The 14,003-nt window shown below is 33.8% G+C and overlaps 2 protein-coding genes across 6 annotated transcripts; one reads left to right on the top strand and one right to left on the bottom strand.

The window, feature by feature from the left end:
* Positions 1-2,271: 2,271 nt before the first annotated feature.
* On the top strand, positions 2,272-7,057 carry LOC110649593 (probable alpha,alpha-trehalose-phosphate synthase [UDP-forming] 7). Of its 2 annotated transcripts, XM_021804230.2 has the most exons (5): positions 2,272-2,459; positions 2,590-2,634; positions 2,726-4,829; positions 4,903-5,176; positions 6,105-7,057. In XM_021804230.2, exons 3-5 carry the CDS (start codon positions 2,842-2,844, stop codon positions 6,375-6,377), a joined length of 2,535 nt encoding a protein of 844 aa, XP_021659922.2. In that variant the 5' UTR covers positions 2,272-2,459; positions 2,590-2,634; positions 2,726-2,841; the 3' UTR covers positions 6,378-7,057. The 2 variants fall into 2 exon arrangements, with proteins under 2 accessions (XP_021659922.2, XP_021659915.2); XM_021804223.2 differs by lacking the exon at positions 2,590-2,634.
* Positions 7,058-7,785: 728 nt separating this feature from the next.
* Positions 7,786-11,912, bottom strand: LOC110649577 (nuclear pore complex protein NUP98B). 4 transcript variants are annotated; one of them, XM_021804193.2, is made up of 6 exons: positions 11,620-11,912; positions 9,575-10,944; positions 9,226-9,447; positions 8,551-8,987; positions 8,357-8,429; positions 7,786-8,263 (listed from the first exon to the last, which is right to left on the bottom strand). In XM_021804193.2, the coding sequence occupies exons 2-6, from the start codon at positions 10,887-10,889 to the stop codon at positions 8,244-8,246; spliced, it is 2,067 nt and encodes a 688-aa protein (XP_021659885.2). In that variant the 5' UTR covers positions 10,890-10,944; positions 11,620-11,912; the 3' UTR covers positions 7,786-8,243. The 4 variants fall into 4 exon arrangements, with proteins under 4 accessions (XP_021659885.2, XP_021659894.2, XP_021659902.2 ...); XM_021804202.2 differs by having other exon boundaries at positions 9,575-10,938; XM_021804210.2 differs by having other exon boundaries at positions 9,575-10,905.
* Positions 11,913-14,003: the final 2,091 nt, after the last annotated feature.

Below are 14,003 nucleotides of genomic sequence, written 5' to 3'. Positions count from 1 at the left end.
ATTAAATTAAATATATAATTATTAAAATAATATATTATATCATTTATTATATTATTAAAATAAATATATAATTATTAATTTATTATATTATATTATTTATTTTATTATTGAAATAAGAAAATAATTAAATTCTTTAAAAAAATAATTAAATAACTTTAAAGATAAAATAATAAAATAATTATTATGATTGATAAAGAAAAAGCTTATAATTAATTTTAAGTTTTTAGATGTAAATAAATATTTTATATTTTTATGTTATTAATAAAAATATTTTAGTAAAATTGAAATACGTTAATTAAGATATTAAAATTATAAATGAAAAATATAAAAATATTAATAATATTAATTTTCAAATTAAATGAAAAAAGATAATATAATCAAAATAAAAAATAAAATCAAATCATCTATCAGTTGATGAAAAATAACTCTAAAAATAGAGCTAATATAGCTGATGGTACCATATCAGTTATCCATCGGCTATCAATTTTATTTTTTTAAGTTTATCAAATATTCTAATTCACTTATTTGAATGTCTATCAATTATACTCAATAGGTTAATTAAATACCCTCTTAACCAATAAAAGAGAGAGAAAAATTTGAAATTCACTTATTTGAATGTCTATCAATTATCAATTATACTCAATAGGTTAATTAAATATCCTCTTAACCAATGAAAGAGAGAGAAAAGAAAAACATGAAAAATGAAAAGGAGCAATGAAGGAGATGTGTGGGCTATTTAGTTTCAAAATTTGGCGCCAATAAATAGCAATGGCATTTACAAGAAGAGTGTTTGGTAGCCAATTTTAATGGCAAACCTTGGCTGTTGAGGACCAAAACAGTGCTGGGAGTTGGGAAAGGGGGGACCAATAAGCCCCCAAAATGCACAATAATTTCTGTGTGTTGTCTTCGCTGCTCGGACAGCATCTCCGCATGTAGGCGTTGTCATGTCACTTTTATTCCATATCACCTTAAACATTTTTCAACATCAGCATTATAACCCCTCATTCAATTTCCCAATTTTACACGTTTTTATCTCAATTGGCCTATCCATTCTTTTTCTCCTTCTAATCAATTTCTTTATTTTATTAAAATTTTTATTAATTTAAAAAAAATAAATGAATTTTTATATTAATAAAGAGCATTATTTTTAATGCTTATAATATAAATTTCCCAAAAAAAAAAAAAAAAGGAAACCCTCAAAATCTCCGCATATTATTGCCGTGGCAGCGTTGTTTAAAGCCTAGTAGGCAGTAGGGACGAAAATGACATCCCCGCCCAACCAGAAATTTGCACATGGCAGCCACCACCACCAACTAACAAGAACCAATTCCCCATTGCCCACACTTTGGAGCGCACCGTGTCCATCCACGTGCTGCGCGTTTGAGTCATTGCTGACGCCATCGCTCGTGCCAGGTCATCTCTTGTTTTTATTATGCCTTATCCGCAAAACCTTTTCCTTATCCACGTGGCCACACCGTGAGCGAGAACTGCTTCTGGCCCCACCCTAGGTGGTGGGTATATTCATCTACTCTCTGGACCACAATAATAACGTAAAAAAGGATATGCTAATTTCATGCTTTTTTTTTTTTTTTAATTTTTTTATATCTCTCTCTCCCTCTCTCTTTTTATTTATAATTTTACTCTATTCTTACTCATCTATTATTCCTTCCTTCTTCATGTTCTATTTATTTTCTTTTATATAAAAATATTTTTTATGTAAAAATAATTTTCACAAAACAAAATAATACCTAAACTATTAATTAATATGAATTTCATCATGTAAAATATATAAAATTTATATTAATTAATAATTTAATTTAATAATTACACCATCTAATCGAATATGTTAAACATTTTTCTCAAATTCCTTGATCGAATCTTATTAATTAAAATAAATAAAAAAAACACAATTTTTATCATTAAAAGGTGAAATAAATTGAATTTAAAATAAAAATAAAAAGGAAAATGACTTTTATAATATACTAATTTTCATGGTGATGGTCGGCATTAATCGTGAGAAACAAAGAAAACACGTGATATTTTTGTTAAATGAATGCGCAGTGACGTGTGGGGCCTGATCCACCTGATCATCAGAAACTTGTCCTTTTTAATGTTATTCTCTTGACACGTGAGCGTGTGCGTTAGCACAGGGAAGTAAGGGCGCGTGACACTAGAAACTCAAAACTGCCAGCTGGCATTACTGGGTAGTCTACTGGCCGATCTTATCCTCTTCAATATTAAAAATAAAAAAATTCGAAGAGGAAAAATAAAGGGAAAGCATTACATTGTGAGAGAGAGAGAGAGAGAGAGAGAGAGGGATTGTAAATGCCTCTTCAGAAATGGAGGACCAAACCAAACCCTAGATTTCTTTGTTGTGTAGATAAAATTACAAATTTTTTTTATTCGATTTCAGATCCAAAAAAGGGAAAGAAACAAACTTTCTTCGTTTCAAAACTGAGGTTAGTTTTCAATACTTTGTTTCCCTCTGTTACATTTGATGTCATATATCACAACTCTATTAATTTAGTCTTTATCGCTCTTGATTTTTATTCTTTTTAATGTGAATTTATTTTATTTTTCTTGTTAAAGGGTTTGCATAGATCATTGTCTATATTTGGATCTCTTTGACTGAAGGTTATAATATTTAATTATATGTATTCATTGATTGTGTGATTTTGAATTGCTTTCTGTGTAATGATGATATTTATTTTCATACTTATTTCAGATCCTGCCCAATTAAAGTATTTTCTGAGAGAACCAATTTCCGGTTTTGTTTATAAGCTTGAGATCTTGTGATAGATTCTGTGAGTTGTAAAGGGTTTTCAAAAGAAGAGAGCGAAGATGATGTCTAGATCGTATACCAATCTCTTAGATCTAGCCACCGGTAACTTTCCGGTACTGAGTCAACCCCGTGAAAAGAAGCGGTTGCCTCGTGTGATGACCGTTCCTGGGGTCATTTCTGAGCTCGATGATGATCAGGCCAATAGCGTGTCCTCTGATGTACCCTCTTCAGTAGTTCAGGACCGTATAATCATCGTAGCCAATCAGCTACCAGTGAAAGCCAAGCGCAGACCAGATAATAAAGGATGGAGTTTTAGCTGGGATGAGGACTCGTTGTTATTGCAATTGAAAGATGGTTTGCCAGAAGATATGGAGGTTATATACGTTGGTTCCTTGCGGGTTGAAGTTGATTTGAGCGAACAAGATGATGTCTCACAGCTTTTATTGGATAGGTTTAAGTGTGTCCCAGCATTTTTGCCTCCTGATATTTTGTCCAAGTTCTATCACGGCTTTTGTAAGCAACATCTGTGGCCTCTTTTTCATTACATGCTTCCCTTTTCAGTTAATCACGGTGGACGGTTTGATCGGTCTCTGTGGGAGGCATATGTGGCAGCAAATAAGATATTTTCACAAAGAGTGATTGAGGTTATAAACCCAGAGGATGACTATGTTTGGATTCATGATTATCATTTGATGGTCCTGCCCACATTTTTGAGAAGAAGGTTTAATAGATTGAGAATGGGGTTCTTTCTTCATAGTCCATTTCCTTCATCTGAAATATATAGGACGTTACCTGTGAGGGAAGAGATCCTTAAGGCTCTATTGAATTCAGATCTTATTGGCTTTCACACTTTTGATTATGCTCGTCATTTTCTCTCTTGTTGCAGTCGAATGCTGGGTTTGGAGTATCAATCAAAGAGAGGTTATATTGGGTTGGAGTATTATGGCAGGACTGTTGGAATAAAGATCATGCCAGTGGGAATTCACATGGGTCAGATCGAATCAGTTTTGAAACTTGCAGATAAGGAATGGAGGGTGGGAGAGCTTAAACAGCAGTTTGAAGGAAGGACTGTTCTGCTTGGTGTTGATGATATGGACATATTTAAAGGTGTGAATTTGAAGCTTTTGGCTATGGAACAGATGCTGAAGCAGCATCCGAAGTGGCAGGGGAGGGCAGTTTTGGTACAGATTGCTAATCCTGCTAGAGGAAAAGGGAAAGATCTTGAGGAGATACAGGCTGAAATACAAGCAAGCTGCAAGAGAATTAATGAAACTTTTGGTCAACCTGGCTATGAACCAGTTGTGTTCATTGATAAGCCTGTTTCACTTAGTGAAAGAGCTGCTTACTATACAATTGCAGAGTGTGTTGTAGTGGCAGCTGTGAGGGATGGGATGAATCTTACTCCTTATGAGTACATTGTTTGCAGACAGGGCGTTTCTGGGCCAGAATCTAGTTCTGAATCCAGTGGGCCCAGAAAGAGCATGCTGGTTGTATCAGAGTTCATTGGATGTTCTCCTTCACTCAGTGGTGCAATTCGGGTCAATCCCTGGAACATTGAAGCAACTGCAGAGGCAATGAATGAGGCAATTTCAATGTCTGATTCTGAGAAGCAATTGCGCCATGAGAAACATTACAGGTATGTCAGCACACACGATGTGGCATACTGGTCAAGAAGCTTCTTCCAAGATATGGAAAGGTGTTGCAGAGACCATTTTAGAAGGCTTTGTTGGGGGATTGGCTTGAGCTTTGGTTTCAGAGTTGTCGCTCTTGATCCTAATTTCAGAAAGTTATCTATTGATGCTATTGTCTCTGCATATTTAAGGTCCAAAAACAGGGCTATATTGTTGGACTATGATGGAACTATAATGCCCCAAACATCCATCAACAAGACCCCAAGTCAAGAGGTCATATCTATCATAAATGCTCTGTGTGGTGATGTGAAGAACACTGTTTTCATTGTAAGTGGTAGAGGTAGGGAAAGTTTAGGCAAGTGGTTCTCTCCTTGCAAGAAGCTTGGAATTGCTGCTGAACATGGCTTTTTCATGAGGTCTGATATTCTGTTCCCTCACTTCATACTTTCTCTAACTCTGCACTTTTATCTAAATATCATGTTGTGCCAGATGGTCTGTTGACGAGCACTGGGAGACTTGTGGACAGAGTAGTGATTTCGGATGGATTCAAATAGCTGAGCCTGTCATGAAGTTGTATACAGAATCAACAGATGGCTCTTCTATTGAGACCAAGGAGAGTGCCCTAGTCTGGCATCATAGGGATGCTGATCCAGGTTTTGGAGCCAGCCAGGCCAAGGAGATGTTGGATCATTTAGAAAGCGTGCTAGCAAATGAGCCTGTTGCTGTGAAAAGTGGTCAGTTTATTGTAGAAGTAAAGCCACAGGTACAAATCTCTGCTTTGCTTTCAAATTTCGCCCTTCTGTCAAAATAGACTGTGAATGTTTTACCAATGATACTACCTAGTTATTGTTTCAATACCATGAAAGCAAAAAATTTGCTTTTGCAAACTACTGTATATTCTGTTTTATGTAATGCTAACTATATACTGTTGATCTCATCACTTTTTCGTCAAATGAATGGGCACTAATTAAGGTGGTAAAGGGCTTGGTAGGGACACAAGCACAGATTTCGATATGCTGTATTTCAGAATTGAGAAGCACTTGAATGTGGCACGAAAATCTTTGCCAATTCATGCATGAACAACCAAGTTAACCAAACGAAATTTGAAGATCCCACCAGCCCCCCTCCTGAACCTCTCTTTTTTCTGTATTTCAGATGGCTTTAAATTTTAAATTTGTAGAATCATTTACTGGGGGTTTGATTTGTATTTTTTTTTTTTTTTTTTTTTTGGTGACAGTCTCAATGGGAATGCATGCCTCTACCCCTCACAAACAATACTTTCTTAGAATATCTGACTTCTCTCTTAACCATGGCTAAGTGATTTTAGAATTTCTTTTCTGAAGCAACTCTGCTGATTATGCCATTAAAAAAAATATATATAAATTCATGATTTCCTATGAAATTGTTTCAATTTTGTTTTGAATAATGAGTCAACGAAACTGTAATAACTCATGCTTGGATCATATAAATATCATAAGATAAAATTGAAGATTGATTCTTTCTTAGAGTTAGATCATTTAATAGGTGCTGTATCAACTACTTCAGTGTGGCTTGAACTAGAAGAAGACAATTGTTGACCAATTATTGCATATGTGTTTATGGTAACTACATAATTTTGAGTGCTTGGAAATGCATATACCATTTGTCTAGTATCTGATGCTGGTTTCTGACTTTGATTTTTCATTTTTCAGGGAATCAGTAAAGGTTGTGTTGCAGAAAAGATCTTTACATCAATGGCTGAAAGTGGAAGGCAGGCTGACTTTGTATTGTGTGTCGGTGATGACAGATCAGATGAAGACATGTTTGAGATCTTTGGCAATGCAATAACAAGCGGTGTTCTTTCCTCAAGTACATCAGTTTTTGCCTGTACTGTTGGACAAAAACCAAGCAAAGCCAAGTACTATTTGGATGACACGACTGATGTCATAAATATGCTTGAAGCTCTTGCAGATGCTTCAGATTGATTACCCTCCCCAGGAAGTTCCCCTTGGAATCCACCTTTGCAGCTTTATGAAATTGCAGCTTCCTAAGCAATCTGGGAAAGTATACCATATTGGCCTGTAATTGAAGGTGACAATCATTTTGTGCTCTTGTTGCAAGTGACTGTGTGAAAGATACATTGTTTGGCCTGCAGGTTGATTATTGTGGCCAATTGAGAAATGTCAAGTGAGCTTGGATTTTGTCTTGTGACATAAACAGTGAATTCAACAGTTTGAAACTTGATTGTCGCCTTGGGAATGACCAAGTTGGTTCTCACGAGCTCAGACGTCTAGGTTTTAGCGAGATACACTGGATTTATACATGGAGACTGACTTGGAGTTGTAACAAATGCCAAAATAATCTTGCATGTAAACGCCACCTTTGTAGCATCACATACGTCATGCGGTGGCATGAAAATACTGTTGTATTCATGCTAGGAGCTATGTTTTATAGGGGGAAGTTGCAGTTTGGGGATAAGTCGGTTTCAGCTGGTTGTAAGAGTTACCTTGTCAAACAAATGATATACTGGTACCAATTTTTTCTTTTGAACTTCCTAGTATTTTTTTTTTCTTAATTTTTTTCTTCCAAACTTTGATCAATTCCTCTTCTAGTTGAATCTGTAAATCTATAGTAAAATTGGCAATTTAGCTTGTTTGTGCACCCATTGCACTGACCAATTTTAGTGAGATGCATGTTCATATTTTTTGAATTCCCAATGATTCTAATTTTATTACCAATTCCATGTTTAAAAATAAAGTACTGTGTGGTTCGGGCTGCTGTAACGTTAGCCTTAAAGGAAAACTAATGTAATTCTTCATTTAAAAAAAAAAAAAAAAATCATCACCGTAGAGAATGATGTTAATGATTAGCAGAGAAAATAACCCATTTCTTAAAGGGAAAAAAAAAAAAGAGAAAATGACCCATTTGTCTTCTGTTGAACGGCATTTAATGGACAAATTATTCACCAAATCATTCTTCTGCCATCTGACAGAAACCTTAACGTATCAACATCATTTTACACGATCTTTAACACCACGTTTGTGTTTGAATTGAGTTCACAACTTCTTTTTAAAAATGGTTTATATAGTATCTAATGGTTTAATATTTTTTATTTTATTTTATTGGATGATATAATTATATAATAAAATAAATATAAAAAATATTGAAATATCTTTTATTATTTTTTATATAAATTATTTAAATGAAATATTTATTTATAAATAATGTTATAATAATAATATTAATTAAAGAGATTTTATTTTTTTAATTAATTACTTAAATACGTCTTATAAATATATTTTACTTAATTTAATTGAAATGTAATATAATTAAAATTTTATAAATAATGCAATGATAAAATAAAAATACAAGATCTAAAATAGAAATACAAGATCTTCAAATCATCCCAACTCATCAAATTAGCAGTTTGAATGGTTAAGAAATCATCATTTTACAACTTAAAACCACAATTTTTCAAGAACATTCTGCCCAAATAAAGAAACCACATCATGTCTTATGAAACCATGGAATCCTTGATCCAAACAGGGTATAACTTTCAGCGACAAACTATTAGGCTGGTTTGATTTGCAGTTAGAAATTGTATGGTGGGAGTCTGCAAGTCTGTCCATATTTCTTCAGTTTGTGATTTCCATTTGCAGAAACTGTAAGTACTATAGAAGTTTGAAACAATAACAAAGGGGTTCTTAGATTATGACAGGAACTCTTCTACGATGATAAATTTTCGATAATCCTTGAAATTCGTCAAAAAGCATAGCAGATGAGTGCCTAGTCAAATGGGTTACTTTGCAACAGCTGACAAATTTGACCACAAATACCGCGCAGAAAAAGCTTCAACTGCTCCCTTCTGTCCCTGTCGATGTCCAAAAACCAATGCACGAAATAAAACGTTCAGTCCAAACTCCAAAAGCAGGTTGAGAAAACAGTAAAATTTTCTTCAAGGTACCTGATGGTGGTGACTGAGCAAAGTTGCCAACAGAGAACGCACATATAGGCTGAGGAAAAGCCAGGAGACAAGGCTACAAGCACAAGAAGGAAGCAGCATTTATTCAAACTCCAATCCCAACGATATATGAAAGCCGATGGATTATCATAGAAAATGTATTTCATGTAACCACAATAAAATTCTGAGATACTTACGATGCTGTGCCCATAACAAATTACGTTGCTTGGACACTGCGTTGGCAGGCTTGTAAACACCAGTTGCCCAAATGCAGGTGCAAAAGGTATACACAATGTGTGTGACTGAGGGGTAATAACATGCACAGATGAAATACTCAGTCCAGCCACTGCATTTGTCAGCTGGAAAGAGGGTGCTACGAATTGAGGTTGTAGGAGTAATTGGATATTTGGTACATTCAGGGAAGATAATGTGCTGGTAGGACATGATGTTGTGTGTACAAATCGCGTGGTGTGATTCTGGGACGATAATGAGCCAGACGGTAATGAGCAGAGCAAAGAAGAAGATGCTGGTAATGGACGAGAGTGAAATGTAGATGTTGCTCCAAAGCTTGTAGGGTTGCAGGTAGAAACACCAAATGTAAACCCACTGGCAGATTGATCATTTCCATAGCGGTCTGCAAGTCAAAGCATTTATTTAAGAAAGCAATCATTATAATACAGCTTGTAAAACCCTTACAATCCAAGAATGTATTCATATATCATGAAGTATTGAGAAACAAATTTTGCCAATTGCAATTGAAAAATACTAAGAAGATCGAAGCCTTATCAGAGTGTTCCCTAGTTGACAGAAAGGCAGAGTCAACTCGTGATGAAGCATACCTTTATGCGGAGTCAACTAGCTGTAAAGCATACCTTTATGCACCAATTGGTAGTCCTCCCATCTTAATTCTTCTAAACTTTTGTCTTTGTAGACAGGCATGGCTGTTATAGACATAAGCTTCTCACCAACAGGATTGTCGGTAAACTCTTCTTCTGTTTCAGTGTAAGCTGCTATTCTAGTTCCTCTATGTTTTCCAGCAAAAATTGAAGGTCCAAAACCATTCTGTCCAAATACTCCTGTCATTGTCTGGGTCCCTGCACCATAGTTTGACAGAAAAGTCTGAATCAATTAATTACTGAAGCTCCTACTAATCCGGACAGCAATCAAAACATTAGAATTTAAGAATTTGCATTTCCACAAATGATCATGGAAAATACTTACCAAACGGGAACCTTTGCTTGTCAGAACCATCTGGAGCAGGTCCAAATATGTTGGAGCTACCCAGTGTAGAAGCAGATAGACTAGAACCCCCAAAACTTGTTGAAGTGGCAATTGGAGTGGCAAATGAAGAGCCAAAAGGAAAGGTATTTGAATTAGTAGATCCAGATGCAATGGCATTGAAGCCGCCAAATGCTGCAGCACTTGATGCACTGAAACCTGTAGCACTTGGACAACCAAATGCTGGAGCCCCAAAAGCTGATACTGAAGTAGCCAGAGAGGGGGCAGGAATCGGGCTACAAGTAAACACTGGAGTGGTTGAGGCAGCAAATGTTGGGGCGCTTGATGCTCCAAAAGTAGACGTAGAAGTAGTTTGACATAGGCCAGAAGTTGAGCTAAAATTAAATGCTGGAGTACTTGATGAAACAAAAACAGGAACATTTGATGTGTTAAACCCTGGAGCACTTGAGGCACCAAAAGCAGATGCAGAAGCAGAATGACTGAAGGCAGGAATTGAGCCAAAAGTGAGTGCTGGAGTGCTTGAGGTAGCAAGTGCTGGAGTGCTTGAGGTAGCAAATGCTGGGGTGCTTGATCCACCAAATCCTGGAGTACTTGAGGCTCCAAAAGTAGACTGACAGAGGGCAACAGTTGTGCTTAAAGTAAATGCGGGAATACTCGATGAAGCAATCGATGGAGCACTTGATGCACCAAACCCTGAAGCACGTGATCCACCAGATCCTGGAAAAGTTGAGGCTTCAACGGTAGACTGACAGAGAGCGGTATTTGAGCTTAAAGCGTATACAGGAGTGCTTGCTGAACCAAACATTGGAGCACTTGATGCGCCAAACCGTGAAGTACTTGGTCCACCAAATGCTGAAGAACTTGAGACCCCAAAAGCAGATGCCGAAGTAGACTGAGACAGAGCAGGAGTTGAGCTAAAGGTAAATGTGGGAGCACTTGATGTACCAAATGCTGGAGAACTTGAGGCCCCGAAAGCAGATTCAGAAGTAGAATGAGAGAGTGCAGGAGTTGAGCTAAAAGTAAACATGGAAGCACTTGATGAACCAAATATTGAAGAACTTGATGCACCAAATGCTGGAGAACTTGAGGCACCGAAAATAGATGCAGAAGTAGACTGAGAGATAGCAGGAGTTGAGCTACTAGTGAGTGCTGGATTACTTGATGAACCAAATATTGAAGAAGTTGATGCACCAAATGCTGGAGAACTTGAGGCACCGAAAATAGATGCAGAAGTAGACTGAGAGATGGCAGGAGTTGAGCTACTAGTAAAAGCTGGATTACTTGATAAACCAGCCATTGGAACACTTGATGCACTTGAACCAAAAATTTGGGTGAAATTATTGAGTCTAATCCTTAAAATAACAACTTTTCACTATCAGTTTTATTAACTTGGGGGAAGGCATGTAAAATAATGCACAAAAATCCTATTCATTATGAGGTTCAGACGACAGAAGATGAGCACTTTATCACACAACAGATCATCTGAATGCCTAAAAGTTAAAATACAATTTTTGAATTGGAAATGTTTCTACTCATGCCAAGCCTTTCAATATCAGAATATCAGAAACAAGATGGTTTTTAGCCTCACAGGTAACAACTAACAAGTGAATTCGTTCTCCAAGGAACTTCGTTTAGACAAGTGACCACTCATTGAATTACTTCTCTTGCTCATAGTTTTCTGATCGAACCTCCAATTTTCAAACACTTCTAATTACTATATCTCTTCAACGTTATTTAAAAAAAAACATAAAAAAAGTAATACATGCGATGATCAAGCAAGAATGGAAATTGAATCAGGGCTCTGAGCCCTCGTAATCCCCACAAAAATAATTATTTCTAAATTATAAGACGATCGTCATAAATAAATAACAAGGGAAATTCAAAAGCAACAGAGTTTGAGAGGAAAAACCAACAATTATAGCCAAAAAAAAAAAAAACCACCACCATACATTCGAAAAAATGCTGTTTGTAGCAGATTGAACATGTTGAACATCCTAAAGGATACAAATTGAACATGTTGCACTCACCTGAACAAGAAATATAGATTGATTCCAACAGGATGGAGTCTAGTTTTAGTTTGATCCCTGTTACTGCTGTGGTCACAGTCTGAAGCTGTAACTATCAGCAACGAGCTTCTGTTGATCTACAACATCACGTACTGTTCAAATATTTTCTCGCTCATTGTTATTATAATTCGCCTGTTTTCTCTTTGGATGAGCTATTCTCTTTCTTCTACTTCTCTATGAAGTTGCTCCACTGATGACAATTGTGTCTTCTATTATTATAGTAAAAAGAAAAGGAACCAATGAGATGAAAAGGTAGAAAAAATGCTATGGGAACAGGGGCACATCTTATCTTGGAAAATAAAGGCAATAAATAAAATGAGAAAACTTCAAAGACCTGAAAAGAATCAGAAAACTTGAAAGGTCTGAAAAGAATTAGAAAAGTTTTTTTTATCTATTTATTAGGGAAATCAGTCTCTAATCCAAAATATTAACGAATTCTATACCTTTTATATTATCTTTGCCCCAAAATCTGACTTATTTTTATTTTTTATTTATTTGAAACTATAGAAATTTTTTAAATAATTTATTTATTAATTAATTTATTAAGGCATTAAAAAATAAATTTTATTAATTTTTAAAATAATTTAATAAATAAGTTACTTTATATAAAATACTCTACTTTCTGTAAATATGCTTTATGACAAGTATACTTTCACTTAACTTACTTCATTATAAATATGATATAAATGTGTTTGGTATATAAATTAATTAAATAAATTTACTCTTAAATCATAAAAGAAAATTATACCCATAATATAATTTAAAGTATAATAAATTAAATAATAAATTGATAAATTACATTATACTTAAGAAAAAAAAGTTAACTTCATAATGCAATCCAAACAAGAATGGTTTTTACATTTCCCATAAATTTTTACTTTTTTAGGGGTGTTTGGTTTACCTGTTGGGTGCAGTTGATAGCTGATGGACACTCAAACAGGTAAATTATAGTGTTTGGTAAGCTTAAAAAAATAAAACTGATAGCTGATGGACAACTGATATGATACCAATAGTTGCATTTTGTATCAGCTCTATTTTTAGAGCTGTTTTCATCAGATCAGCTGACAGCTGATTTGTTTTTATTTTTTATTTTGATCATATTACCTTTTTTTATTTAAATTAAAAATTAATATTATTAATGTTTTTATTTTTTATTTGTAAGTTTAACATTTTAATTAACAATTTTAACTTTGTTAAAATATTTTTTATTAATAACATAAAATATAAAATATTTATTTATATCTAAAAACTTAAAATTAATTATAAATTTTTCTATTAACAATAATAATAATTATTTTATTATTTTATCTATATTTTTAAAATTATTTAATTATCTTAAAAAATAATTATTTTCTTATTTCAATAATAAAATAAATGATATAATATAATAGATTAATAATTATATATTTATTTAAATAATATAATATATTAATTTAATAATTATATATTTAATTTAATAATAAAATAAATAATATAATGTAATAAATTTATAATTTTATATTTATTTAAAAATTAAATAAATTATATGATGTATACCCTTATTAGTTATTTCACATATCAACAGCAACAACTAAATATAATTTTACCAAACAATTAACATAAAACAGCTATCAGTTATCAGCTATCAACTAACAATAACAATTATCAGCTAACAGCTATCAGTCGTATTCAACAGTTAAACCAAACAGACCCTTAATCTACTTACCCCAAACTAAACAATGCTTATATTAGGGAAAAAATTATTAATTATATTTTTCTAACTATGTTAAAAAAACTTTATCTTTTAGAACGGAGAGAGAGATTAAATATATATATAATTTTGTTTTGTTTTCAAAACCATTGCTGGCCAGAGCACTAAACCTTAGTTAAGCATAATAATGTAAAATGGCAAAATCTTAAGATTTATTTGGTGGCTTGTTGTTGTAGACCCTTATTTTGTGATGAGTATGTGCATTGAGGCTGTGGAAAACTCGATGATGAAAAATTATATGACTGTAAGATGTAATTGGATGCATGGAGTTAAATTATTAATTCTGTGGCATGATTTGAAAAAAAATAATAATATATATTTTTAAGCGAATTTAATTAAATTTAAATAGAATTTTTTTTTTGTTTAAATTTAATATGAGTAATTTTTAAATGTACCTAATTAAGTTTAATTAGTCTCACCCAAATTCCTCAATCCCAGTTGTTTAAGTTATCTAAACCTTATCACACTATGACTTCAAATCCTACTACACCTCTTCCTCACTCCCTATTGGTGCCTTCCATTTTTCTTCTCTTCCCATTGGTTGAAACACATCATCCATATTTCAGTCTTACCTAAATTCTACAATCCTAATTGT

This window comes from Hevea brasiliensis, chromosome 18 (genome assembly GCF_030052815.1).
Source record: "Hevea brasiliensis isolate MT/VB/25A 57/8 chromosome 18, ASM3005281v1, whole genome shotgun sequence".
NCBI lineage: Eukaryota > Viridiplantae > Streptophyta > Magnoliopsida > Malpighiales > Euphorbiaceae > Hevea > Hevea brasiliensis.
Note: the sequence above shows the minus strand (reverse complement) of the source record. Positions and strands in the feature narration are given on the sequence as shown.